At 38.2% G+C, this 26,414-nt stretch overlaps 1 protein-coding gene and 1 pseudogene across 6 annotated transcripts in view; both read left to right on the plus strand.

Moving 5' to 3' along the window:
* GIGYF2 (GRB10 interacting GYF protein 2) overlaps positions 1-26,414 on the plus strand; it is a 128,817-nt gene that overhangs the window by 18,430 nt on the left and 83,973 nt on the right. For 4 of the 6 annotated variants that reach the window (XM_036420581.2, XM_036420584.2, XM_036420589.2 and 1 more), the window contains 3 exons: positions 831-912; positions 11,710-11,839; positions 16,287-16,382. In XM_036420581.2, the coding sequence (XP_036276474.1) occupies positions 872-912; positions 11,710-11,839; positions 16,287-16,382 (267 nt within the window). In that variant the 5' untranslated portion in view covers positions 831-871. Of the gene's footprint in view, positions 1-830; positions 913-11,709; positions 11,840-16,286; positions 16,383-26,414 lie in introns of those variants that run through there. The other 2 variants (XM_045575550.1, XM_036420594.2) reach the window with 2 other exon arrangements.
* On the plus strand, positions 17,126-25,107 carry LOC118709164 (annotated as a pseudogene).

A 26,414-nucleotide genomic window follows, 5' to 3' on the forward strand; every position in this document is an offset into this window, starting at 1 on the left:
TTGCCTATCTGACTTATTTCATTTTAAGATCTGATATCTTAAAATTGCTTTTGAAAGACTACTTACGAAATTCATTAGCTTACTGTTTTAACTTATGGTTCAAGATAATTTTTTAAAGAGTCACTAGAGTGTAAAGTGCTAAGCAGAAATTGGGGAGAGTTGTGGTGGAAGCTGTGAGATAGGTAAGGGGGGCGGTCCTTATTTTAAGAATCTTTGCTGTATCTCATAGTAATGGGAGAGCCCTTAACAAGGGAATAATATAAATTAAAATGGAAATCTATTATCCTTCACTCACTCCCCATTGTTCTAAGGTGAAAGTAGAAAATCTTTAGTTTGGTTTCCAGTGCTCTGCCTGGTCTGTTCCCATCTATCATCTTATATCATTCCTTCTTTCTTTAGATAAACATAAAAAGATGGTGAATTGCGCCAGAACCAGTTTGGCTCAATGGACAGAGCCTTGGCTTGGGGATTGAAGGGTCCCGGGTTCGATTTCGGTCAAGGGCATGTACCTTGGTTGCGGGCATATCCCTGGTGGGGGGTGTGCAAGAGGCAGCTGATCGATGACTCTCTCTCATCGATGTTTCTAACTCTCTATCTCTCTCCCTTCCTCTCTGTACAAAATCAATAAAATGTATTAAAAAAAAAGATAGTGAATTGCAATGTAAGGGTGATTATATTAATCTCACTTTACCTGCTATATTGTTATAAACAGGGATTTAAAAATCTCATTCTGGTGACCATGTTTGAGAGGAGCATAAGCAATACTTTCTGGGCTGGAATTCTGCATTTAATCTTGACTCATTGTATGGAGATATTTTTCTCTTTAACAGGTTTCTCCACATACAGAAGTCTTGTAAACATACTGAAAAGAATGGCAGCAGAAACACAGACACTGAACTTTGGGCCTGAATGGTGAGTTTTCAAAATCTCATCTTTTTTATATTGGATGACTAGTATAGTAGTAAGGTATTTTTACAGGTGCTAGATGGTTTATAAATGTATGTTTTTGAGACTGCTTTATATGCCTAATTTAAAACAATGTATTTAGCCTAGGAATAAATTCTATTTGGTCAATGACTATATATTTAGGTCTAGTAATAATTAATGTCGTTTTCTAATACTTTTTAAATCGAATTTATTTAAACAATACAACAAAATTTAATCAACAATATAGTTGCCGTTGTTTTCTACTACTTGTGCCCAACGCTCAGGAAGCATTTTAATCCCTCTGTTGTAAAATTCTTGTGATTTTGATGCAAAAAATTCGGTCAGTGCATTTTTGAGGCATTCTTCATTATTAAATTTTTTTCCAAGAAGAAAGTTTTGCAAAGAACGAAACAAATGGTAATCGGAAGGGGCAATATCAGGAGAATATGCAGGTTGAGGGAGAACTTCCCATTCCAACTGGCGCAGTTTTTCAGCAGTGATTCTTGCAGTATGCGGTCGTGCGTTATTGTGGTGAAGAATTACGCCCTTCCGATTAATCAGCCCGGGTGCTTTTTCTCTTAAAGCTTGGGCTAACCTTTCCAGTTGGGCACTATACACTGCACTTGTAATGGTTTGGTTAGATGGTAAAAGTTCATAATGAAGAATTCCTTTAAAATTCCACCAAACACACAACATCACTTTTTTCGCATGCAAGTCAGGTTTTGGCGTGGGCTGCGGAGCCTCATTTTTGTCCAACCATTGAGGCCGCCTTTTCAAATTAACATACAGCACCCATTGTTCATCTCCGGTAACAATTTGCTCTAAAAACGGCAAACGGTTTTGACGAGAGAGGAGCGAACTGCAAATTGTGACTCTCTGATTACGGTTGTTGTCGGTCAACTCATGAGGAACCCATTTTCCAAACTTTTGGACTTTGCCAAGTGCACGCAATTGATTGGAAATTGTTTTTTGTGAACAATTTAAAGTTGTCGCAAGCTCTTGTTGGGTAATTTGAGGATTTTGCACCAAAAGAGCTTGAAGAGCTTCTTGATCAAAATTGGACACGCGGCCTCGACCACTCTTGTCATCTAACGAAAAATTTCCCTCGCGAAATTTCTCAAACCAATGCTGGCATTTTCTGGCGCTAACTGCATCTTGACCAAGAGCACTACAGATGTTTTTTGCAGCCTCACTTGCTTTTCTTCCTAATTGGAACTCGTAAAGCATGCAGTGCCGAATATGCTCTTCATCCGCCATCTTCTTAGCCCTAGTTTTGCAACAAAAACCAAACTAAACACAAACTTTTTCAAGCAAAACTTGTTAATTGCACTTCACACGTTCTGTAGATACCGCGTGTTTGAAGGTTATGTCAATACAAGTCAACGCCAAGCAAGATTTTAAATGAATGTTAAAAAACGACATTAATTATTACTAGACTCGATAATATACTTTGTATTAAAATATTTCTTGGTCTGGTTATGTTAACAATAGTGGAATTAAAATATCTCACAGTCCCAAGAGCCTATCAGATTATTTATGTATATTTTTTGCTATACTGTTGTTTGTGAGTGTTGTTCATAGACTCATTTAAAAGTAGTTTTTGTTGAATTGTTATTTGAATTTTATATTATTGATAGGGTAGGCAGGTGGTCCAGAATTATATTGGTTGTTAACAGAAGCCCATCTAGGATTGGGTTAGCATTTGCCATAATTATAACTGACATTTGAGTCTCTTACAGATGTGTTTGGACCCCGAATATGGAATTCTCATGGAATTTTGAGATCCATCACATTGTAGTGTGAACTTTTACCCCTTTCTTCCTTTCTCCCCAAAGTTGGTGATTGAAGATCCTCTCCTCAGTGCGTGAATAATGTAGTTGCTTTCAAACCTTGAACCAGAGGCATTTGGAATACATTGGAATAGTGTCTTAAACATTGTTGGTTGTTCGGGTGGTGGTGGTTTGATAAATGATGCAGGCTCTTGTAGTAACTCCCTTTCTGAGGATTCTTATTAACTTCCCTTTGTATATGCATTTCTTTATATATAATTTCTAAATTTTCTTGGCTCTTATAGCTTAGCATTTGGAGACTAAGGAGAAAGTCTCAAAATTTGAAGTTCTAAGAACTGATGCAACTTCTGTACTTTGAGAATTTATTTTGGAAATGTTGATACAAGTAGTGCTGCACCTGTTTTAGTTCTTGTTTATATTAAAAAATAATTTTCTTATTATTAATTTAATATGAGTTTCTCTGACTCTCTGAAATTGGAGTGTTCCTCTGAAACCTTTCATAAGTTGAAATGGTATAAAGTGAAGAAGCAGTTACTTTAGGGACACATCTTGCTAGCAGATGCACAAAATAAATGGAGATAAAACACAGATGTTCATAGACACAGTTTAAAGCCATGGTGGCTAATGCTGAGATGCTGAGTACAGTTCCTGGGGAGGTAGCTTGGGACCACTCTTGCTGCTCAATATTAACTGCTTAGTAATAATAATTGCTTATTGCAAGACACATGCTGAATGCTATTTCACTTTTTGCCATTTTTCGTAAAAGTGAAAATCCTCTTTGGATTTCTTTTGGTTAGTGAAAACAGGTACTGATAGAGGTCTTTTGCAAAAGTGGAGTAGTGTAAAGTGAACTTTGGAAAGCGGAGGATATCTGTATGATTTTAGAAAAATGAGAAATTATAATAAGCTAGAAGAAGATATAATCACCATAATTTCACCAGCTGTGATAACTACTGTTAATAGGTTGATATATCTTTTCAGCTGGTTTTATGTATGCTTATTTGTACATTATATGTTTATTTTCACAAAAAGTGGGATCATACTGTACATTCAATTTTGTAACCTGCTTTAAAAAAATATGCCAAAAATACCTTTTTATCAATAAATATTTTCTGTTACCTTAATTGGTTGCATTGTATGGATGTATCATTTATTTAATCTTTTAGATGTAGCATATAGGGGCTGTTCTCAGTTTTTCATTATTATAAAAATATTGCTGATGAACATTCTTATAGTTAACTCTTTTTTTTTTTTTATAGTTAACTCTTTATTCACATTTTAGAAACTTTCTTTACCAGGTGGATTTTAATTTTATTGTTGTTTCACTCTTTTTTTTAAAAAAAATATTTTTTATTGACTTTTTACAGAGAGGAAGGGAGAGAGATAGAGAGCTAGAAACGTCGAAGAGAAGGAAACATCGACCAGCTGCCTCTTGCACACCCCCTACCGGGGATGTGCCCACAACCAATGTACATGCCCTTGACCGGAATCGAACCTGGGACCTTTCAGTCTGCAGACCTACGCTCTACCGCTGAGCCAAACCAGTTTTGGCTGTTGTTTCACTCTTTGTGCCCTCTTCTACCTTTATCTAGAGTTTATAAATGCTCTTTTATTTTTTTAAAGATAATATATATTTTAAAGGTTATATGCAATAAACATTATATCAAAAAATGATTTTATTTATTTATTTATTTATTAAAAAAATATATTTTATTGATTTTGTACAGAGAGGAAGGGACAGAGATAGAGAGCCAGAAACATCTGTGTGAGAGAGTCATCGATCAGCTGCCTCTTGCACACCCCCCACCGGGGACATGACCGCAACCAAGGCACATGTTCTTGACCGGAATCTAACCCGGGACCCTTCAGTCCCCAAGCCGACGCTCCATCCACTGAGCCAAACCGGTCTTCGCTCAAAAAATGATTTTAAATATGATCTTACATGCAATAAACACCAGTTATTCAAGAAAAATGATCTTACATATAGTAATATTACATGCAATAAATATGAATATTTTAGGATTAAAAGGATTTTAAGTATAATAATACCAAAACTCTACTAAAATAGTATGATATCACAGAAGTTTTAGGAAATATTAAAATTTTGCAAATAATAGGATTACTTCTAGTATATATTTTTTCTGTTTCTATAATTGTTCATCAGTTTATGTTTTTCATTATATTCCATAAATGGGTGAGATCATATGATATTTATCTTTCTCTGTTATTTCAATTAGCATGATGCTTTTAAAATCTATTTTGTCAGATAAGAATATTGCTACTCCAGCTTTTTTTTTCCCCATTTGCGTGGAAAAATTTTTTCCATCCCTTCATTTTCATCCTGTGTGTGTCTTTTGTTTTGACGTGGACCTCTTGTAGACAACATATAGTTGGGTCGTGTCTGAAACAAAGTTTAGAGCAATGATGTTAAAAATAATGCTCAACAGTATGGAAAAAGATATAGTAACTATGAATTCAGCTACCCTACACCTTTTGATTGGATCATTTAATCTGTTTACATTTAGGGTTATTATTAAGAGGTACTTATTTATAGCCATTTAAATTCTGTATGGCTAGGTTTCTCTCTTTCTTAGCAAATCCCTTTAGTATTTGTTGTAATGCTGGCATGGTGGTGATGAACTCCTTTAGCATTTTTTTATTTGACCATCTATTTTGAATGATAACCTTGCTGGATATAGTAATCTTGGTCTCAGATCCTTGCTTTCCTTTACCTTAAGTACTTCATGCCATTCATTTTTGGCCTGTGTAGTTTTTGATGAGAAATCAGGTGTCAGCCTTATGGGAACTTGTTTATAGCTAACATTTTCTTTTCTCTTGCTGCCTTTAAGATTCTCTGATTGTCTTCTGCCTTTAAGATTCTCTGATTGTCTTTTAATTTTTGCCATTTTAATTATTGTGTGTCTTGGTGTGAGTTTGTTTGGGTTCTTCTTGTTTGGGGTTCTCTGTGCCTCATGAACTTGTGTGACTTTCCTTTATCAGGATAGGGAAGTTTTCTACTATTATTTCTTCAAACACCTTCTCTATTCTTTTCTCCTTTTCTGCCTCTTCTGGCATACCTACTATTTTAACATTGTCATGTTTCACATTGTCTCACAGCTCCCTTAAGCTGTCCTGTTTTTTGTCTTTTTCTTTTTGATTCTGTAATTGAGTGATATTTTCTTTTCTTTTTTTTAAAATATATTTTATTGATTTTGTACACAGAGGAAGGGAGAGAGAGAGAGAGCTAGAAACATCGATGAGAGAGAGTCATCGATCAACCGCCTCTTGCACACCCCCTACTGGGGATATGCCCACAACCAAGGTACATGCCCTTGACCGGAATCGAACCCGGGACCTTTCAGTCCCCAAGCCTACGCTCTATCCATTGAGCCAAACCGGTCTCGGCGAGTGATATTTTCAACTCTGTCTTCTAATTAATTCCCTGATATGATCCTCAGCTTCCCATAATCTGCTGTGTATTCCTTCCATTGTATTTTTTATTTGTGTTATGTCATTCTTTATCTCAAACTGTTCTTTTTTCATAGTTATCATCTTTTTTTCATACTGATGAGCATTTTTAACATCATTGCTCTGAACTCTGTTTCAAATAAATTTCCTTTTTTCTCCCCCCCCCCCCCCCCCCCCCCCGATAAATTTCTTATTTTATCTCTAAAGGAGAATTCTCTAATTCTTTCATTTGGGGGTTGTTTCTTTGTTTCCTCATTTTGGTCGTCTGTCTGGGTTTCTGGCAATGTTTTAGGTAGGTCCTCTATACCAGTGGTTCATGAGGTCTAAAAGGTTGGTGACTACTACTCTATTCCTCTCAATCTCTAGTGCAAAACAGTTAAAGGCTGTTTCTGACTAATTGGATCAGGCTAAGACTTAAAGGCTCCAGAGACCTCCTCGGTCTACAGACTAATAGAATCTCAACTTGAATCGCCCCCAAGCAATCATCAGGTATAGCAAAAGTTTTTTCAACATGGTGGGGTAGTTGCTTATGCCTGGAGGCTAATTACTTTAATCTCTTAAGTGGTCTCTGGGCAAGATGTTTTCAAATAGGGTGTGTGGACTGTCTTCTCCCCAGGCCAGGTAGATGTCTATGTGGGAAAGATGTCCTTTGCTGTGTGAGGGAATAACCCAGCCCAGGAAACTTGGGGTGTCTGCCTTCTGAACTTTATCCTCCAAGTCCCCAGTCCTGGGTTCTGTTCTCACAGCTCCAGTCCACTTCACCCTCCCTCTGCCAGAGCACAAGGTGGGTGGCTCCACAGGGAATTTCTGTGCGTTGGCCCTTTAAGAGGGTGCTTGAACTTTCAGCTGCCACCCCTTGGCAGACAACACCCCACTGTTTTTCACAGCCAGATATTATGTGGGTATACCCTCAGGTTTGGTGCTCTCTATTGGGGAGCCCAGCTTGGGGATTAGATCCCAGAGTTCTCGGAGACACCCCCCTACAGATGAGATACCTCTTCTGGACTTCATTTGTCGTCTGTGGGTGCCCAGCCAGCCCTTTCGTGCCTCCGCCCCTCCAATCAGTTTCTATGCATTCTCCACCTTTGGTTCTTGGGTACCAGGGTTCTCTCCTGTGAGTTTTCCATTGATTATTCAGGAAACTTTTCCATATTTCAGTTGTAATTCCAGCTTGTTCCTGGGATCATGCTCATGCAGCTTACTCCTACTCTGCCGCCATTTTTAATCTCTTTGCAAATGCTCTTTTGTATTTACATTCTCATATCTCTGTAAAAACATGATTAAAATCATCAATAAATTTGAGAAAACATTTTTTCCCCCTGGATCCCTTTATTAAGGGATAACAATGAGAGAGAACACCAGGAATTTAGCTAAAACAAAAGAAATAAACCAAGTGATATTCTGGAGTCATTATACATTTTGATGCCCTATACCCCAGGTTGGCCTGTGAGACTAAATAAATTTTTTGTAAGTAAAGTTTTTTTGGAACACAACCACACCTATTTGTATCTATGTTACCTGCCTGTTTTCACACTGCAGTGTCAGGCTTGAGTAGTTAAAACAGAAATATTTACTCTCTAGCTCTTTACAGAAAAATGTTTGCTGGCTCTTGGCATAAATCATGGATGAATTCCTAAAGTCATTTCAGTGTGTCATTGATCCAGTCTATGGATAATTTTTCATGCCCTTTCCATTGTTACACTCAAGTTTTGTTTGATGAGCCCAGTGTTTTTATATAAAATTTGAATTGAGGTAACTTTAGCAGAGGATAGGAATTGTCCCATGCTTAAGCAGTAGCTTTACCTAATTGCTACTTCTGTTATCCTGCAGGCGTTAGAGTTTAGGAGCCTTCCCTTAGTCATCTGTAATGCTGATAAACTGAGGAGTGGAGGTTTTAATAGGCAGCTGCCTTCTTTGTATCATCTATCAAAATTTCTTCTGGCACCCTACCAGGTTTGGCTCAGTGGATAGAACATCAGTTTGTGGACTGAAGGGTCCCAGGTTCGATTCGGGTCAAGGGCACATGCCTGGGTTATGGGCTCTATCCCCAATGGGGTCGTGCAGGAGGCAGCCAATCAATGACTCTCATCATTGATGTTTCTATCTTTCTCTTCCTCTTCCTTTCTCTCTGCAGTCAATAAAAACATAATTTTTTTTTTCTTCTGGCAAAGGGAATATATAAGAATATATAAAACCCTTAAGTAACTCAAGTGACCCTGAGCTAGAAAGTTGCTATGTTTTTCTGCATGTTACAATTCATTCATTGTGAAGCTTGAGGTAAGAAGCTGTGTCCAGAATACTTGAGAATCAAAGTTTTCACACTGAATCAGTGTATAACTCTGGATCATACAGAAATATTTAGTGATACTATATTCTATTTACTAAGATCATGATTTTTATAATGATGTAAAACTGTTCAATAAGAGGTGGGTAAAATGAAGAAATAAAAACATCTCAAAATTAAAATATTCTTATTTCCCGTACAATTTCTCAGAAGCAACAGATATCAACTCAGAGTATAATTCCCCCCCCCCCCTTTTTAGTGGTGAATATGGCTTTTATATTTTTCTCCTTGTACTAGTCACTGCATTTTCAAATTCTCTACATTAATTGCTTTTATTAAAAATGACATGAGTCCTGGCCGGTTTTGCTCAATGGTTAGAGCATTGGCCTGGTCAAGGGCATGTATCTGGCCACCATCAGGTGCTAGAGGGAAGCAACCAATAGATGTCTCTCTCACATTAGTGTTTCTTTCTATTCTTTTCCTCCTTCCAACCCTCCCTCCCTCTAACCCCCACTCTGTTCCACTCTAAAATTGGATGGAAAATATTCCTAGCTGGTTTGGCTCAGCCTGCGACTAAAGGGTCCTGGGTTTGATCCTGGTCAAGGGCACATGCCTGAGATGTGGGCTTGATCCCCAGTAGGAGGCGTGCAGGAGATAACTGATCAATGATTCTCTCTCATCATTGATGTTTCTATCTCCTTCCTCTCTGAAATCAATAGAAATGGATTTTAAAAAATTAAAAATGGAAGGAAAATAAATAAAATGAATTATGAAGTATTACAGGTATATATCAATACAAGTGTAAATTGTAACAAACCCCCACGTTCTCGGCGCCAAATTGAAAAAATAAAACACTGCAGGTATAATTAAGGCAATAATTATTTTCTTCACCTCAGGATATGTTTGTTTGTTTTAGAAAGAGGGAAGGAAGAGAGAAGAGAGAGAGAAACATTGATGTGAGAGAGAAACATTGGTTGTCTCCAGTACATGCCCTGACTGGGACTCAAACCCTTGACCTTTTGGTGTACAGGACGATGCTCCAACTAGCTGACCTGCCCGGCTAGGGCTAGAGCACCCTTTATACCCTACATTCTTTTGCAGTTGAACCTTATCTCGGACTTTATATTTGTCAACTCATTTTGTGTCTGTGCTTTTGCTATGTTTTGTATGTGTTCTTAAACAGCAAGTTTATATGAATTATATAACTATCTTTATAACCTTTGTATTTTTCTTTTGTGTAGCATGCTTTATTATTTTATTAAATATTAGCACATCATTCTTTGGAATGGTTGTTCTAATTTATAATCCTACAAATACTGCATGGGAATTGTTTTACATTCTTTTTTTTGAAAAATATATTTTATTGATTTTTTACAGAGAGGAGGGAGAGGGAGAGAGAGTTAGAAACGTCAATGAGAGAGATACATCGACCAGCTGCCTCTTGCACACCCCCCACCCAGGGATGTACCCGCAACCAATGTACATGTCCTTGACTAGAATCGAACCTGGGACCCTTCAGTCCGCAGACCGATGCTCTACTACTGAGCCAAACTGTTTTACATTTCGGCTGTTTTACATTCTTACCAACAACTGGTATTATCAGATTTATTCATTTATTGAATAAATCTGATATTGGTAATTTATCCATATTACCAACAACTGGTATCAGATTTATCCATCTTATGGGTGAAATTTAATGAGATACCACTTTTGTTTTAATCATGTGTTTCTTTTATAATTTGGAGAAAAGCTTTTCAAGGATGTGCCATGATACCCTGATACCTTTTAGATTAAGTAATTGCCCATGTGGTTGTCTAATTATTTCTCAGTGAACTACTCTCTCAGACAGCAGGTTTTATTGAAGCTAAAATCTTGGATACCTTGAGATAATGGGATTTCTTTCTGTTCTTTTAAAGAACTAAAATGAAAATTTTAATAGTATCTACTAGGGGTCCAGTGCACAAATTCATGCATCTTGAAAGGAACTGTGGGCCTCGAGATTGCAGTGGGCATAGGGGTGGGTCTCGGCCCATCCTCCACGCCCCTGCCTGGCCCCTTCTGTCACGGCCCTGGTTTTCTATCTGCTGGCAGCCCCACTCCCACTGCTGCTCCCATGTTCTGATGGTGCTGGGCCCTGCTTGCACTCACTGATAGTATGGGGCTGTTGGGGTCAGCACTGGCAGTGGGTGCGAGCGGCGGCGGCTGCTGACCCCAGACACCCCTCAGGAGCTGGGGGAGGTGGAGAAGTCCTGAGGGGCGTTCGGGGCCAGCAGCTGCCGCTCGCATCCACTGAAAGCACTGAGTAGTCAGGGCTGGTGCCGGGCACTGTCAGTGGGTGCAAGCAGCGGCTCTGGCATCAGCAGTGGGTGCGAGCACCAGGCAGGACCACGGCGTATGGGAGCAAATACTTCAGTAACCATCAGAGGCTTGCCTCGATGATTGCAACTGTGCGCGCCCCCCCCCCCCCCGTCTGGCGCACACCCTGCCTTTACCTGCTCCACCATCCTGCTGTGATCAACGCCTGCCATGTTCTAACAAACGTCCACCATGTTCCACGCACATCATAGTGAATGTTTATTTGGGTTTTCTACTGTTCAGTCTATTTGTATATTAGGGCTTTATGTGTAAAGATATCTCTCTATATAAAAGCCTAAGCGACCGTTGCCACCCGTCAACCGGTCGCTATGATGCACACTGACTATCAGGGGTCAGATGCTCAGTACAGGAGCTGCCCCCTGGTGGTCGGTCAGTGCACTCCCACAGAGGGAGCTCTGCCTAGCTGATCAACGTGATCTAGACACCAGGCTCACGGCTGGCTAGTGCAGCTGCAGCGGAGCAAGATTCTCCTACCTCTGTGGCAGTGATACCAAGTGTGGCAGTGGCAGGCACAATGAGCGGGAGCTGCGCAGTGCCTGGCCTGGCCTTGAGCGGGAGCTGAGCGGGAGCTGCGCAGTGTCTGGCCTCACCTTGCCTGGGTTTGGGCTCATCTTTGGCCGCCTGCTGCTTTGGGCACTACTACATCCCTTGGATAATGTCGGACTGCTGGAGATGGGGCTGAAATCGGCAGTCTGACATCCCCCCAAGGGGTTCCGGATTGCAAGAGGGCCCAGGCCAGGCTAAGGGACCCCACCAGTACATAAATCTGTGCACCAGGCTTCTAGTTGTATATAAAAGTAAAAAGTTTATATTGGCAGAATATTTGACATTTCATTATTGTATTCTGTGTGTTTCCTTTTCTAGGCTCCGAGCTCTGTCCAGTGGTGGGAGTATTACATCCCCCCCTCTTTCTCCAGCTTTGCCAAAATATAAATTAGCAGATTATCGTTATGGCAGAGAAGAAATGTTAGCACTTTTCCTTAAAGACAACAAGGTAAGAAAGGAAAGAATTAAGAATTATTCTGAATGAGTTGTTGGGAGTATTTACAGTGATGTATTGACATATGAAAGACACATGGTTTTTCTCTCTACCTCCTTTTTTCTGCTTTTGAAACTAAAACAATTAACAAGTTGATGTGTTTTAATCCTCACCTAGGATATTTTTTCTATTGATTTTCAGAGAAAGTGGAAAAAGGAGGGTTGGGATGGGATGGAGAGAGGAGACAGAGAGAGAGGGAGGGAGGGATGGAGGGAGGAAGGGAGGGAGGGAGGGAAGGAGGGAGGGAGAGATATATCAATTGGTTGTCTCCTGCACATGCCCCCTTGACTGGGGCCTGGGATTGAACATGTAACCCAGGTACGTGCCTTTGATCAGAATCAAACCCATGACCCTTCGGTGCTCAAGCTGACCCTCTAACACTGGCCAGGGCAACATAGGCTCTTCTAAGTGTAATGTTATCTATTTTTTTTTAAGAGAAGGCCTAAGATTTCAGTATATGACTGACAGCTTCATGCAAACAGGAAGAACAGTCAACACTTAATGTTTTGTCTAACTAGTTTCCTTTTAAATCTTTATTGTTCAGATTATTACAATTGTTTCTCCTTCTCTCCCCCGTCCCCAGTTCCCATCCATCTGGTTTCCACCCGACTCTCTACCCTTACCTTCCCTCCTCCCCCTACTGTTCTCATCCATAGGTGTATGATTTTTGTCCAGTCTCTTCCCGTACCCCCCACACAGACACCCCTTTCTCCCTGAGAATTATCAATCCACTTCCATTCTATGCCTTTGATTCTATTATATTCACCAGTTTATTCTGTTCCTCAGATTTTTAATTCACTTGATTTTTAGATTAACTTGTTGATAAAAATGTATTTGTTCATAATTTTTATCTTTATACTTCTTTCTTCTTTTTCCTCTTTTTAAAGAATACCTTTCAGCATTTCATATATAATACTGGTTTGGTAGTAATGTACTCCTTTAGCTTTTTCTTATCTGAGAAGCTCTTTCTCTGCCCTTCAATTCTGAATGATAACTTTGCTGGGTAGAGTAACCTTGGTTGTAGGTTCTTGCTATTCATTACCTTGAATATTTCTTGCCACTCCCATCTGGCCTGCATAGTTTCTGTTGAGAAATCAGCTGATAATCATATGGTTGCTCCCTTGTAGGTAACTAACTGTTTTTCTCTTGCTGCTTGTAAGATTCTTTGTCTTTTGCCCTTGGCATTTTAATTTTGATGTGTCTTGGTGTGGTCATCTTTGGATTTCTTTTGTTTGGGGTTCTGTGCGCTTCCTGGACTTGTAGTCTTATTTCTTTCACCAGGTGGGGGAAGTTTTCCGTCATTATTTCTTTAAATAGGTTTTCAGTGTCTTGTTCTCTCTCTTCTTCTGGCACCTCCATAATTCTGATGTTCGTAAGCTTGATGTTGTCCCAGAGGCTTCTTACACTATCTTCAACTCTCTGGATTCTCTTCTCTTCTTGCTTCTCCGGAGGAGTGTCCTTCGCCTCTTCGTATTCCAAATCTTTGACTTGATTCTTGCGTTCCTCTAGTCTGCTTTTGGGTCTCAGTATAACATTTTTTATTTCAGTCAATGTATGTTTAATTTCTAGTTGGTCCTTTTTCATATCCTCGAGGGTCTCATTGAATTTATCGGCCTTTTCTAGGAAATTCTTGAAAAACCTTATGACTGTGGTTTTGTATTGGGTCGGCAGCTAAGTAATTGCGGATTTTTAAAAGAAAAAGACAATTTTTTCATGGAACTAAATAACTTTATTCTGTAATGTATTGCCCATTTTGATCAATGACCTTTTGCCATCTTTCAGGCAGCATCATAATCCCACATTCAAAAAACTTCTGGTTTGTATTAGCAAAAAAACTGAATCAGGTACGATTTGACATCATCATCATTATTGAAATTTTTACCATTCAAGGAGTTTTGTAAAGATCGAAACACAAAGTAATCAGATGGTGCAAGGTCAGGACTATATGGTGGATGTGGCAAAACATCCCAACCAAGCTCCATTAATTTTTGCCGAGTGACCAAAGATGTGTGTGGCCTTGCATTGTCATGATGGAATACAACACCTTTTCGATTTGTCAATTCGGGCCGCTTTTCTTCAACTGCATTGTTTAATTTCATTAGTTGTTCAATGTAGACATCAGAATTGATCGTTCCATTGGGTGGTAAGAGTTCAAAGTAGACAATTCCTTTGTAATCCCATCAAACTGATAACAAAACCTTCTTTTGATGAATATCAGCTTTTGATGTTGTTTGAGTTGGTTCACCTGGCCTGCTCCACGATCTTTTCCACTTGATATTGTTGTAAACAACCCATTTTTCATTGCCAGTTATCAGTCGTTTTAAAAATGGATCATTTTCATTACGTTTCTTTAGCAAATCGCAGCTGCTAATGCGTTGCGTTAACTGTGATTCTTTCAGTTCTTGAGGAACCCATGTATCGAGTTTTTGAACATAGCCAAGTTGTTTTAAGTGATTTTCAATGCATATATGTGATACATGAAGCTTCTCTGCAATCTCACGTGTTGTACTGTGACAGTCCGAATTGATTATTGCTTTGATTAGGGCGTCATCAACTTCAACTGGACGACCAGAGCGTTTTTCATCTTTGAGTGAAAAATCACCAGAACGAAATTTGGCAAACCAATTTTGACACTGCCGTTCTTTTAAGGCTTCGTCACCATAAACAGCACATAACTTTTTATGAGCTTGCGATGCGTTTTTCCCTTTGCGGAAATAAAAAAGCAAAATATGACGAAAATGTTCCTTTTGATTTTCCATTTTTCAACGAACACCAAACGAAAACTACAAAACAGATCAAAAAACTTTTTTTACTGATTAACAGCTGAATAGCCAACTATCAAATAACAAAATGTGTTTTACATTTGTACTACGTCTGCAAACCTAAAAATTCAACTGAAGCCATATATGCGTGGAACCCGCAATTACTTAGCTGCCGACCCAATACTTTATGTCCAATTATTTGTTCTTCTCCATTTCTGTCGTTTGTGATCTGTTTCCTTGTCTCCTCATTTTCGCTGCTTCCCTGAGTTGGTAGGGTGACTTTGTAATGCCAGGTGTCCTATATGGTTCAATGAATCAGCCTCCCGGTTACCTGAGATGGACACTCTTGGTGTAACTAGTTTCCGTTTAACCTTTCTTTCATCTCTTTTCTACTCCAGTTTGATGGCTGAGAGAGGAAGAATTTCTCCCTTTTTATTGCACCTCTTATTCTTCTTTCCAATTAGAAAGAAGAGCATTTTTTTCTCTTTTTCTTTCCTTTTTGAGCTAAATGTAAAATTTTTAGTGGAGAGAAAAATCTTAAAATGTAATGCCACACTTGTGTAAAAAAATGATCAAAACTCAGACAGTATTAACTGTGCTTTTATTATTTGACTAGTGAGAGATCATATTTTCTATTTCAAAGCATACTTGTTTTTAATTTATTAAATGATTGAATCTCAGATGTTAATGGTTGCTATGGACAGACACAGTTGCTGTAAAATTCTTCTTACCACCTTGTGCCTTGAATTCAATGTAGGGATTTTTATTTTCCCACTGTGTACTCTGGGTTAACAGTTATTACTGTATCAAATCTGAAAGTGGTGGCTCTATGGGAGGGTTGGGAGGGTAACTGGGGTTTTTATATTTGATCTCTGAGAATGTGTAAGTACCACTAAAGTTAACCCTTTGCACTCCGCTGTCCCCTCTCAGGGGTCATCGGAATTCTAGCATATCACTCGGATGTCCCCTCTCAGGGGGGACATTGCAGTTCAACGCACGTGTCCGCCTCAAAGTAGCGTCGAGTAGCTGGTAGCCAATGTCCAGAATGGTTCGGAGTGCAAAGGGTTAATTGTGGCCAAATAAGCTTTTTATTCATAACCTATATAATAAAAGCCTAATATGCTAAGTGTCCAGTTGACCAGTTGGCTGTTCAACCAATTAAAGCGTAATGTGCTAATAATATGCTAAGGCCACTCAACTGCTTGCTATGACATGCACTGACCACCATGGGGCAGACACTCCAACTGGTAGGTTAGCTTGCTACTTGGTTCCAGCTGATCAGGACTGAGCAAGACCAGCAGATACACCCTGGAGCCCTCCCCCAGTGTCTCCCCAGCTGGCCAACCTCCTTGTCTTTCCCCAATCCCAGTTGTGCATTGGTGGGGTCCCTCACCCCAGCTTGTGATTAAAATGTGCTTAAAAGTACTCTGCGCAATTCAGGACCCCTTGAGGGATTTCAGAAAGCTGATTTCGGCCCCATCCCACAGGCCAGTCTGAGGGACCTCACAGTTGCCTGAATTCATTCACTAGGCCTCTAGTTTATAATAATTACCAACAGATTAAAACAGTAGAGTTCTTGTTTTATTCTCTTGACTTGGAGGGGTAGCATTAATCTCATGGTCATGTGTTTGGTCAAACAGATACCTTCAGACCTTCTGGATAAAGAATTTCTGCCTATCCTACAAGAGGAGCCCCTGCCACCGTTGGCTCTTGTACCCTTTACAGAAGAAGAACAGGTTTGTGCCTAGCTTTGAGCCTCAAGTCAAACCCTTGTTTCTTTCCAGTGAGGTATGAACATAGGTGGTTACTATTTAGATTCTGTGGAGTATACTTCGTCCCCACAGGCCTGCTTCCTTCTTACTGATTTCTTGGCATGTGGATGCTTGTCTTACTTGACTAGATTCTGCTTAAATCTGAAGCTGGTGAGTATTATCTAGAGATAAGGAAATGTTTCTATATCCTTAAGGACTTTGGAAACCATCCTTTAGAATTTATTCGAGTACAGAAAAAGTTATTTTTTGGGGTGGACAGGTTTTCAGAAGTAATTGGCAACCTGAATTTTCACAATTACATTCTACCATTAAAGAAAAATGTAGATCTTTAGCTTAAAATGTGCTTAAAAGTACTCTACGGTCACTATCATTAAAAAAAAAGTTTTTGTTCATTTTGGAGAGAGATGGAGAGGGAGAGAACGATAGAAACATAGATTAGAGAGAAACATGGGTTGGCTGCCTCTTTCATTCTCCCCACTAGGGATTGAGCCTGCAACCTGGGCATGTGCCCTGACTGGGAATTCAAACCTGACCTCCTGGTCCATAAGTTGATGCTCAACTACTGAGCCACACAGGCCTTGCCAGCAACATTTTAAATTATACTGTGAGAAAATTTAATTTTCAGGTTGTAGAGTAACAGATTTTTTGTTGCCCCATTATAGTCCAAAGATATAGTCCAAAAATAAAGAGTTTCTGATTTTCAGGATATGGAGATTGTAGTAAAACAGAGAGGTAAGAGCTTTTTGGAATGTTGGAATGCCACTTTAATGAAGAAATCATTACTTTATTGAGGCATAATTCACAGGACATAACATTTAACCTCTAAAGTATACAATTCAGTAGTTTTCGCATTTTCAAAGAGTTGTGTAACCATCACCATTCTCTAATTCCAGAACATTTTTATAATTTTTTGACAATCTTGAATGCTCTATACCAAGCATGTAAAACTCATGGCTTGCGGGCCCCTTTGTGGCATGGAGATTGCCAACCATGAATTTGACATGCTTGTCTACACGCTTGCCATTTTGTATATGAGGAAGTCACTCTATTAAGAATGAAAAGCTTATTAAAAGAACTCTATTCCAATTCTGTTAAATTCTAAACAAGGTGTGATGTTGATCTTTAGTTATTTTCAGCACCATACTTTATAAGCAATTAAAAATTTGTGTGTGTGTGTGTGTGTGTGTGTGTGTGTGTGTGTGTTGTGTGTGTGAATCCTTACCCAAGGATATTTTTTCCATTTATTTATTTTTTTTCTTTTAGAGAGAGTGGAAGGGAAGGGGAGGGACAAGAGAGAGAGAAACATTGATGTGAGATACATCTGTTGCCTGCCTCAGGTGCTCCAGCTGGGGCTGGGGATTGAGCCTACAACCTAGGCATGTACCCCTGACAGGAATCAAACCCAAGCCCTTCAGTTCTTGGGCTGATGCTCTATCCACTGAACCAAACTGTCTAGGATTGATTAATAAGCAATTTTTGTTTTGTTCATGGTTTCTTCCAAATCAGGTTAGTTTTGTGTTTATTTTTGAAATCCAATATTTATCATCTAGGGTCATCTGCAGATATTTTCATTGACCAAATGGTATTTATAACTGTAAAAATTACACAGGAAAGCAAAAGTCCTGTCTTGAGCGATTGGTGAAAAGTTCCTTGTTAAAAAAAAAAAAAAGAAAGAAAGAAAGAAAAAAAATTGACATTTGGCTCCACAGAGTGGCTCAAAAGTATATTTACAGTTGTGAGTACATAACACCCAGAGTTTATTCTTATATTATTTATTAATTAATGTATTATTTTCCATAAGAACAACTGTAAATATACTTTATTCTATCCTGTATTTTCGTTTTTATTTTTCTTAAAAATATTTTTTTATGAAGTATTTCAAATAGGTAAGTATAGAGCATAATATTACAAACACCAGTGTATTATAATTCAAATATAGCAAATCTTAAAATTATGACATATTTGTATCTTTGTTTTAAGAAATAAGATTTCTCTTGTAGTTGAGATGCCTGGGGTATACCCCTTTCTTCCTTCACAGAGATTACTATGAATTGAGTTACTTTTCTCATTGATGTTTTAATCTTCTCATTACATATTTGTATCTCCATAGTCTCTAAACATTTTATTTTATACGGTTTTAAATTTTATTTCGAAAATAGTATATTGTAGTTTTTATTTTTCAGTTTTTTGTTTTTTTTTTTAAACCCTCACTGAAAGATGTTTTTTTCTATTGATTTCTAGATAGAGTAGAAGAGAGGTAGGAGGGGGGCAGAGAGAGAGACAGAGAAACGGTGACATGAGAGACACATATCGATTAGTTGTGTCCCGCCTTCACCTCTTACTGGGGCTGGGGAACTTGTCACCAAGGAACTTGTGCCCTTGACCAGCTTGAATCCGGACCTTTTGGTCATCAGCTGATGCTGTAACCACTGAGCAAAAACAGCCAGGGTCTTCCACTTGATTTTTATTCAGTAATGATTTTTAGATTTGTGTTAATACACATAACTTTAGTTCATTCATCTCTACTGTATAGTATTCTGTCTGCAAGAAAATCCAGTTTTTAAAATCTTCTCAGGTTGAATATTTAGGTTGTTTTGAGTATTTGCTCTATAGGGATTTAGGTCAGTTTGCACTCTCACCAGTGAAGGTGAGGTCTTATTCATTGTATTTTATTTTTTTGTTAATCCTCATCTGAGGATATTTTTTCATTGATTTTTTTTTTTTTTTTTTTTTTTTTTTTTTTAAGAGAGAGTAGGAGGGAGGAGGCCCTGCACACGCTCTGAATGGGGTTGGGGATTGAATTTATAAGCCAAGTACATGCCCTTGACTGGGAATTGAACCTGAGACTCATTGGTGCTCAGACCAATGCTCTAACTATTTAGAAACACCAGGCAAGTCAAGAGGTCATTTTTATGCAACCCCTCAGTTGTTGGTTTTTAAATTTGGCCTAAATGATGGCTGTGATAGTTGTCTTTAATTTGTATTTCACTGATTACTCATGAGGTTGAACATCTTTTCATATGCTTAGGGGCCATTATCATTTTTTATTTGTCTGTGTCCTATGCCCAAAGAACATTAGATTATTTTTTTTACTGATTTTATAATTTTTTTATATATTCATTAAAACCAATAAAATACTTATTTTTATTATAAAAGGTACTCAAATTCATTGCAGAAAGGTATAAAGAAGAAAATCTCATCTATAAACTTGCAATGTAGGATATTTGTTAATATTTAATTTGTTTTATTGCCATCTGTGTTCTTTGTTTATCTTTAGTTGTCAAAATATACTAATAGGATCCAACAACATATTTGAAGGGTTATACACTATGACCAAGTAGGATTTATCCCTTGAGTGCAAGGGTGATGCAACATAAGAATATCAACATAAAGCATCACATTAATAGAATGAAGGAGAAAAACTCATTTGATCATCATAATTGATGCAAAAAAACATTTAACAAAATTCAACAACCTTTCATGATAAAACAGTGATTTAAGAATAGAAGAGAACTTCATCAATATGATTAAGGTCTTTTATGAAAACCCACAACTGATCTTATGCAGTCATATATCACTTAATGGTGGGAACATGTTCTGAGAAATGCATTGTTAGGTGATTTTTGTCATTATGGGAACATCATAGAGTGTACTTACACAACCTAGGTGGTGAAGCCTACTACATACGTAGGTGTATAGACTAGCCTATTGCTCAGCTCAGAGCCTACACAGACCTGTACAGCATTTTACTGTACTAAATACTGCAGGCAATTGTAACACAATTTTTTTTTTTATCTAAACAGAAATATTATAGTAAAAGTACATAAGCTAGGACCATAGTCATTTATTATTAGCAAGTATTCTGTACTGTACATTATTGTATGTAGTATACTTTTATTTATTTTTAATATATTGATTTTTTACAGAGAAGAAGGGAGAGGGATAGAGAGTTAGAAACATCAATGAGAGAAACATCGATCAGCTGTCTCCTGCACACTCCCTACTGGGGATGTGCCTGCAGCCAAGGTACATGCTCTTGACTGGAATCAAACCTAGGACTCTTGTGTCTCTAGGCCGATGCTCTATCCATTGAGCCAAACTGGTTAGGGCTGTATGTGGTATACTTTTATATGACTGGCAGCACAGTAGGTTTATTGACACCAGCATAATCATAAACACATGAGTAATGCTTTACACTATAGCATTACAACAAACACCTAGGCCTATGGTCGGCAAACTGTGGCTCGTGAGCCACATGCGGCTCTTTGGCCCCTTGAATATGGCTCTTCCACAAAATACCATGGCCTGGGCAAGTCTATTTTGAAGAAGTGGCATTAGAAGAAGTTTAAGTTTGAAAAATTTGGCTCTCAAAAGAAATTTCAATCGTACTAGTGATATTTGGCTCTGTTGACTAATGAGTTTGCCTACCACTGACGTAGGCGATAGAGACTTTTCAGCTTTACTATCATCTTATGGGACCACCATATATGCATTTTGTTTTTGACTGAAATGTCGTTATGTGGTATATGATTGCACTTATTCAGTGAAAGACTGAAAGAATAGACATGGATGCCCACTTTCACTACTATCCAGCATTATCTTGGAAGTTCTAGACATAGCAGTTAGGTGGGAAAAAGAAATAAAAGACATTCAAATTGGAAGCTAATAAGTAAAACTATATTTATAGATGACATGATCCTAGATACAGGAAATCCTAAGAAACCACAAGAAAACTATTAGCACTAATAAATGAATTCAGTACAGTTGTAGAGCACAGAATCAACACATAAGAATCAGTTGTATTTTATACACAAGCAATGGACAATTTGCAAAGACAGTTAAGAAAACAATTCCAATTATAATAGCATCAAAACCAATCAAATACTTAGGAATAAATTTAACTAAGGAGGTGTAAGACTAAAAATTATAAAACATTTGAAAGAAATTAAAGAAGACCTAAGTAAATGGGAAGGCACCAGTATTCATTAAAACTTGGAAGATTTAATGGTTAATCTATCTATTGCAATCCATCAAAATCCCATTGGCTTTTTAGGTAGAAATTGAAAAGCTGATTCTAAACTTCATATGGGATTGCAAGGGACCTTATGTAAACTATAGTAAAAAATAGTTTTGGAAAAGAGCATAGTGGGAGGACTCCATACTTCCCGATTTCAGAACTTACTATAAAGCCACTGTAATATAAACTGTAACATAAGGATAGATATACAGGTCGGTGGAATAGAATTGAAAGTCCAAAAAGAAAACCTAGTTGCTCGATACGGTTAAATTGCTTTTAAGAGACTTTGTATAACGATAGTGGTGTGTTTGTTTTACTGCTGTCAAAACTATAACATTTACCATTACTTTTTTGCCATGACAAGTATTTTTTTTTCTTAATCCTTACCCAAGAATATGTTTTTATAGATTCTTAGAGAGAGAGAAATGGTGAAGTCGGAGAGAGATTGGTTGCCTCATGTATGCGCTCTGATCAGGATAGAACCCAAAACCTAGGTATATATCCTGACCTGGAATCTAAACTGCAACCTTTCAGTGCACAGCACGATGCTCCAACTAACTGAGCCACGTGGCCAGGGCCCATGTTCAGTTTTTTTTTTTTTTAATTACTTTTTAAAATAATAAATCACATGGTTTACAAATAAAAGTTTAAAATATAGTAAATAATAGAAAATCTCTCCCATTTTGTTCCTCAGTCACCAGTTTCCCTTTCCCCAAAACAGCCAGTATTAGCAGTTTCTTATGTATTTTTCCAAGTAAATATTACACACCCCACTTTTGTACAAGTGATGGTGTACACGGAGCGTTCTTCTGTACTACCAACTTTGAATATTTTTATTGCAAAAATTTTCTGTATATTTGGGGAAAATGTCCTTCAATTATTTTAGTTTATATCCTTTCCCCCCATCCCTCAGTGCAGTGCAGAATTATTCAAACGTTTCTATTTATATTTCTTTAGTTTTTTTGTTCTTTGCCAATTTTTCTTTTGTATATTAGTCTTTTTCTTGTTGATTTATATTATATGAGCTAATCCTAACATGTTTTCTAAATTTTTAAATTTCATTTATGATTCTTTTTTAAATACAGAAGCTAACTTTAACATAGTGTGGTTCAGTTTTAATCTTTCTTTGTATTTTTCCTTGAATGATTTCCTAGATTGCTTGGAGATTAAATGAGTTAGAAAAATTTTTAGTAATTAGGGAGGCTTATTGAAAGTGGCCAGCTTTCTGGATCCTGGTCTTCTCAAGCCACACATACACTCAAGCAATATTGTATAAGGCACCTGCAGGTGGCATTGATCTTGGTACCTCCCAGCTCTTGTGTGGGTGTCTCAAGTGTGAAAAAGTGGAAATAATTGGCAATGATCAGGGAAACTGAACCACACCAAGTTATTTGATACTGAATGATTTATTGGTGGCGCTGCAGAATCAAATTGCAGTGAATCTACCAACATGGTTTGATGCCAGTCACTTGATTGGACATAGTTTTGATGCTATTATCTAATCTGAGAATGCCCAACATCCGAGTAGAATACAACGGAGAGATAAAAGTTTCTATCCTATTCAGAAGAGGCATCATCTATGATTCTGACAAAAATGAAGGAAATGGCAAAAGCCTCCCAACCTTGGGAAGCCCGCTACTGAAATGTTATTGTTATGGTACCTGCTTACTTCAGTGATTCAGTGTTAGGCTACCAAGGATGCTGGAACTCTTGTTGGTCTTAGTGTATTTTTGAGTTATCAGTGAGCCAACTGCTGCTGTTATTGCTTATGTCTTAGACCACATGTGTCAAACACAAGGCCCGCGGGCCAAATCCGTCCCGCCAGGCCTTGCAATGTGGCCCGCACCGCGCTGTCATCACTGCACTCCGCTGCGTTTCCATCACAATGACAGTTTATGACTGTTCAGTAAACCATTCAGCCCGCGATTTAGGCTGGATTTTAGATTTTGGCCCCTTCTCTGAGTTCGACACCCCTATCTTAGACAAAAGGCTGGAGCTGAAAGAAATGGGCTAATATTTGACTTGGGAGGAGGCACTTGAAAATTTTTTTATTTTTTTATTTTATTGATTTCAGAGAGTAAAAGAGAGGGAGAGAGAGAAACATCAATGATTGGAGAGAGTCATCGATCAGTTGCTCCTGCACGCCCCCTACTGGGGATTGAGCCTGCAACCTGGGCATGTGCTGGAATCGAACCCAGGACCTTTCAGTCTGCAGGCTGACACTCTACCCAGTGAGCCAAACTAGCGAGGCAAGGTGGCACTTTTGATGTGTCACTTCTTACAATTCATAATGGAATTTTTGAGGTCAAGTCAGCAGTTAGGGATACCTACTGAGGTGGAGAAGACAACTTGATGGTCAACCATTTTATTACACAGTTCAAGCAAGCATAAGGACATCAGTAAGAAGAAGAGGGCTATCTTGTTGTTTTCGTACTGCTTGTAAACATGTTTAGTGTACTATCCCAGCACCCAGGCCAATATTGAGATTGATTGATTTGTTCAATGAAGAATTCGACTTCTATACCTGTGTCATTGGTGCCCGATTTGAAGAATTGAAGATTGACCTTTTTTATGATACCCTGGGCCCTGTAGAGAAAGCCCTTCGGGATGCCAAGCTTGACAAGTCCCAAATCCACACTAGTGTCCTGATGGGTGGTTCTACCCACATCTCTAAGATTCAGAAACTCCTACAGGATTTTTTCAGTGGAAAAGAATAAGAGTTGATTTCTGATGAGTCTGTTGCTTATGATGCAGCTGTCCTATCTGTAGACAAATTAAAAAATGTTCAATATTTGCTGTTGATGTCATTTATCTTTCCCTTGGCATTAAAACGACTGATGGAGTCATAGCTGTCCTCATCAAGTACAATACTACCATTTCTCCCAATTAGACCCAGATCTTCATGATCAACTCTTGATAACCAGCCTGGTGTGCTCATTCAGGTTTATGAAAGTGGGTGTACCATGACCAAGGATAACAACGTGCGTGGCAAGTTTGAACTCACAGGAATACACCCTGCACCTCGTGTTTCTTAGATTGAGGTTACTTTTGATATTGATGCCAATGGCAAGCACAGTGTCTCTGATGTGGCTTAGAATACAGGAAAGAGAACAAGATTACCTTCACTAACAACAAGGGTCATTTGAACAAGGAAGACATTGAGCGCAGGTCCAGGAAGCTGAGAAGGATAAAGCTGAAGATCAGAAGCAGCGGAACTAGGTGTCTTCCAAGAATTCACTTGAATCTTATGCATGCAACATGGTTCAGCCATTGAAGATGAAAAACTTCAAGGCAAGATCAATGATGAGGATAAACAAAAGATTCTTCACAAGTATGAGGAAATTGACTGGCTCAGTAACCAGACTGCACAGAAGGAAGAATGTGAACATCAGCAGAAAGAGCTGGAAAATGAACGGATGCAACCCATCTTGAGCAAGCTGTACCATCATGCAGAAGGAATGCCTGGTGGCATCCCTGTGGTGGTGCCTCCTGGGCCCACCATGGAAGGGGTTGATTAAGTCAACCTTGAGCATAGATTTAGCATTATTCCACACAAAATATGAAGGACCCAAATTTGTAGCAAATTCTATGGGAGTTCTAAAAGTTGAGCTGCTGTAGATAAATGGGCATTCTTGATACTTGAACATGGAATCTGTGCACAGGGAAAGGAAATAACTGATTCTAAACTGAAAATATGGTCTTAAATTAAACTGTTTAAAATTGATACCTCCCAAGGGAGGAGCAGTAACCAAAACATAATAGACTTAACATAATTAGTAATTGAATCATTTAGAAACATCCATAACATTTGTAAGAAAATAGTATTTAGTAAGTGGCTACACAAATTATTTGGAAAATTAAAGATTATTCAACAGATGCTATTAGGAATGGTTAAAAATTTGAAAAATAAAGTTAGGTATGCAGTACACTTACACATCAAAACTAGTTCTAGAATGACTAAAGGAGCAAGCCTTCTTTATTTATTTATTTATTTATTTTTTATTGATTTCAGATCAGGAATTATTTAGATCTTCGCAGACTAAAGTTTTGCATACTTTTTTACTCATTATCCCTATGGTGCCTCTCTTAAAGTTTCCTGAAGTTATCTGAAGTAAATCTTTTATCTTTAAAATGAAAGTTAATTTTAACTTTCTCTCTGCTTCCTTCCCTCTCTCCTTCCTTCTTTTCCCCTCTCCCCACCATGTGTGTGCATGCATGTACCTATAAAATATAACTAGGGAAAAACTTGTTTTTAAAACAAAATTGATGCTCAAAGAAGATCTAGTTGATTTTTTGGCATTTCCCTTAAATATATATTTCATTTTGAGAAGCATGACTCTGTACTTTATACCTAAAATTTAGGTACCTGTTACCAGATTGGTGTATTTTATTTATTTGCTAGCAAAGAAAGATACATTTTTTTGCGTGTGTGTGTGTGTGTGTGTGTGTGTGTATATATATATATATATATATATATATACACACACACACACATATATATATGTTTTTATTGATTTCAGAGAGGAGGGGAGAGGGAGAGAGAGATAGAGATAGAAACATCAATGATGAGAGAGAATCATTGATCAGCTGCCTCCTGCACACTCCCTATTGGAAATCGAGCCCAAAACCCAGGCATATGCCCTTGACCAGCATTGAACCCAGGACCTTTCAGTCTGCAGGCCAACACTCTATCCACTGAGCCAAACCGGCTAGGGCAGTGGTTGGCAAACTCATTAGTCAACAAAGCCAAATCTGCACACAATACAATGATTGAAATTTATTTTTCTTTTAAAAAAAAATATATTTTATTGATTTTTCACAGAGAGGAAGAGAGAGGGATAGAGAATTAGAAACATCGATAAGAAAGAATCATTGATCAGCTGCCTCCTTGTACACTTCCTACTGGGGATGTACCTGCAACCAAGGTACTGGAATCGAACCCGGGACCTTCTAGTCTGCAGGCCGACGCTCTATCCACT

The sequence above is a fragment of the Pipistrellus kuhlii genome, unplaced genomic scaffold (genome assembly GCF_014108245.1).
Source record: "Pipistrellus kuhlii isolate mPipKuh1 unplaced genomic scaffold, mPipKuh1.p scaffold_m20_p_7, whole genome shotgun sequence".
Classification (NCBI taxonomy): Eukaryota; Metazoa; Chordata; class Mammalia; order Chiroptera; family Vespertilionidae; genus Pipistrellus; species Pipistrellus kuhlii.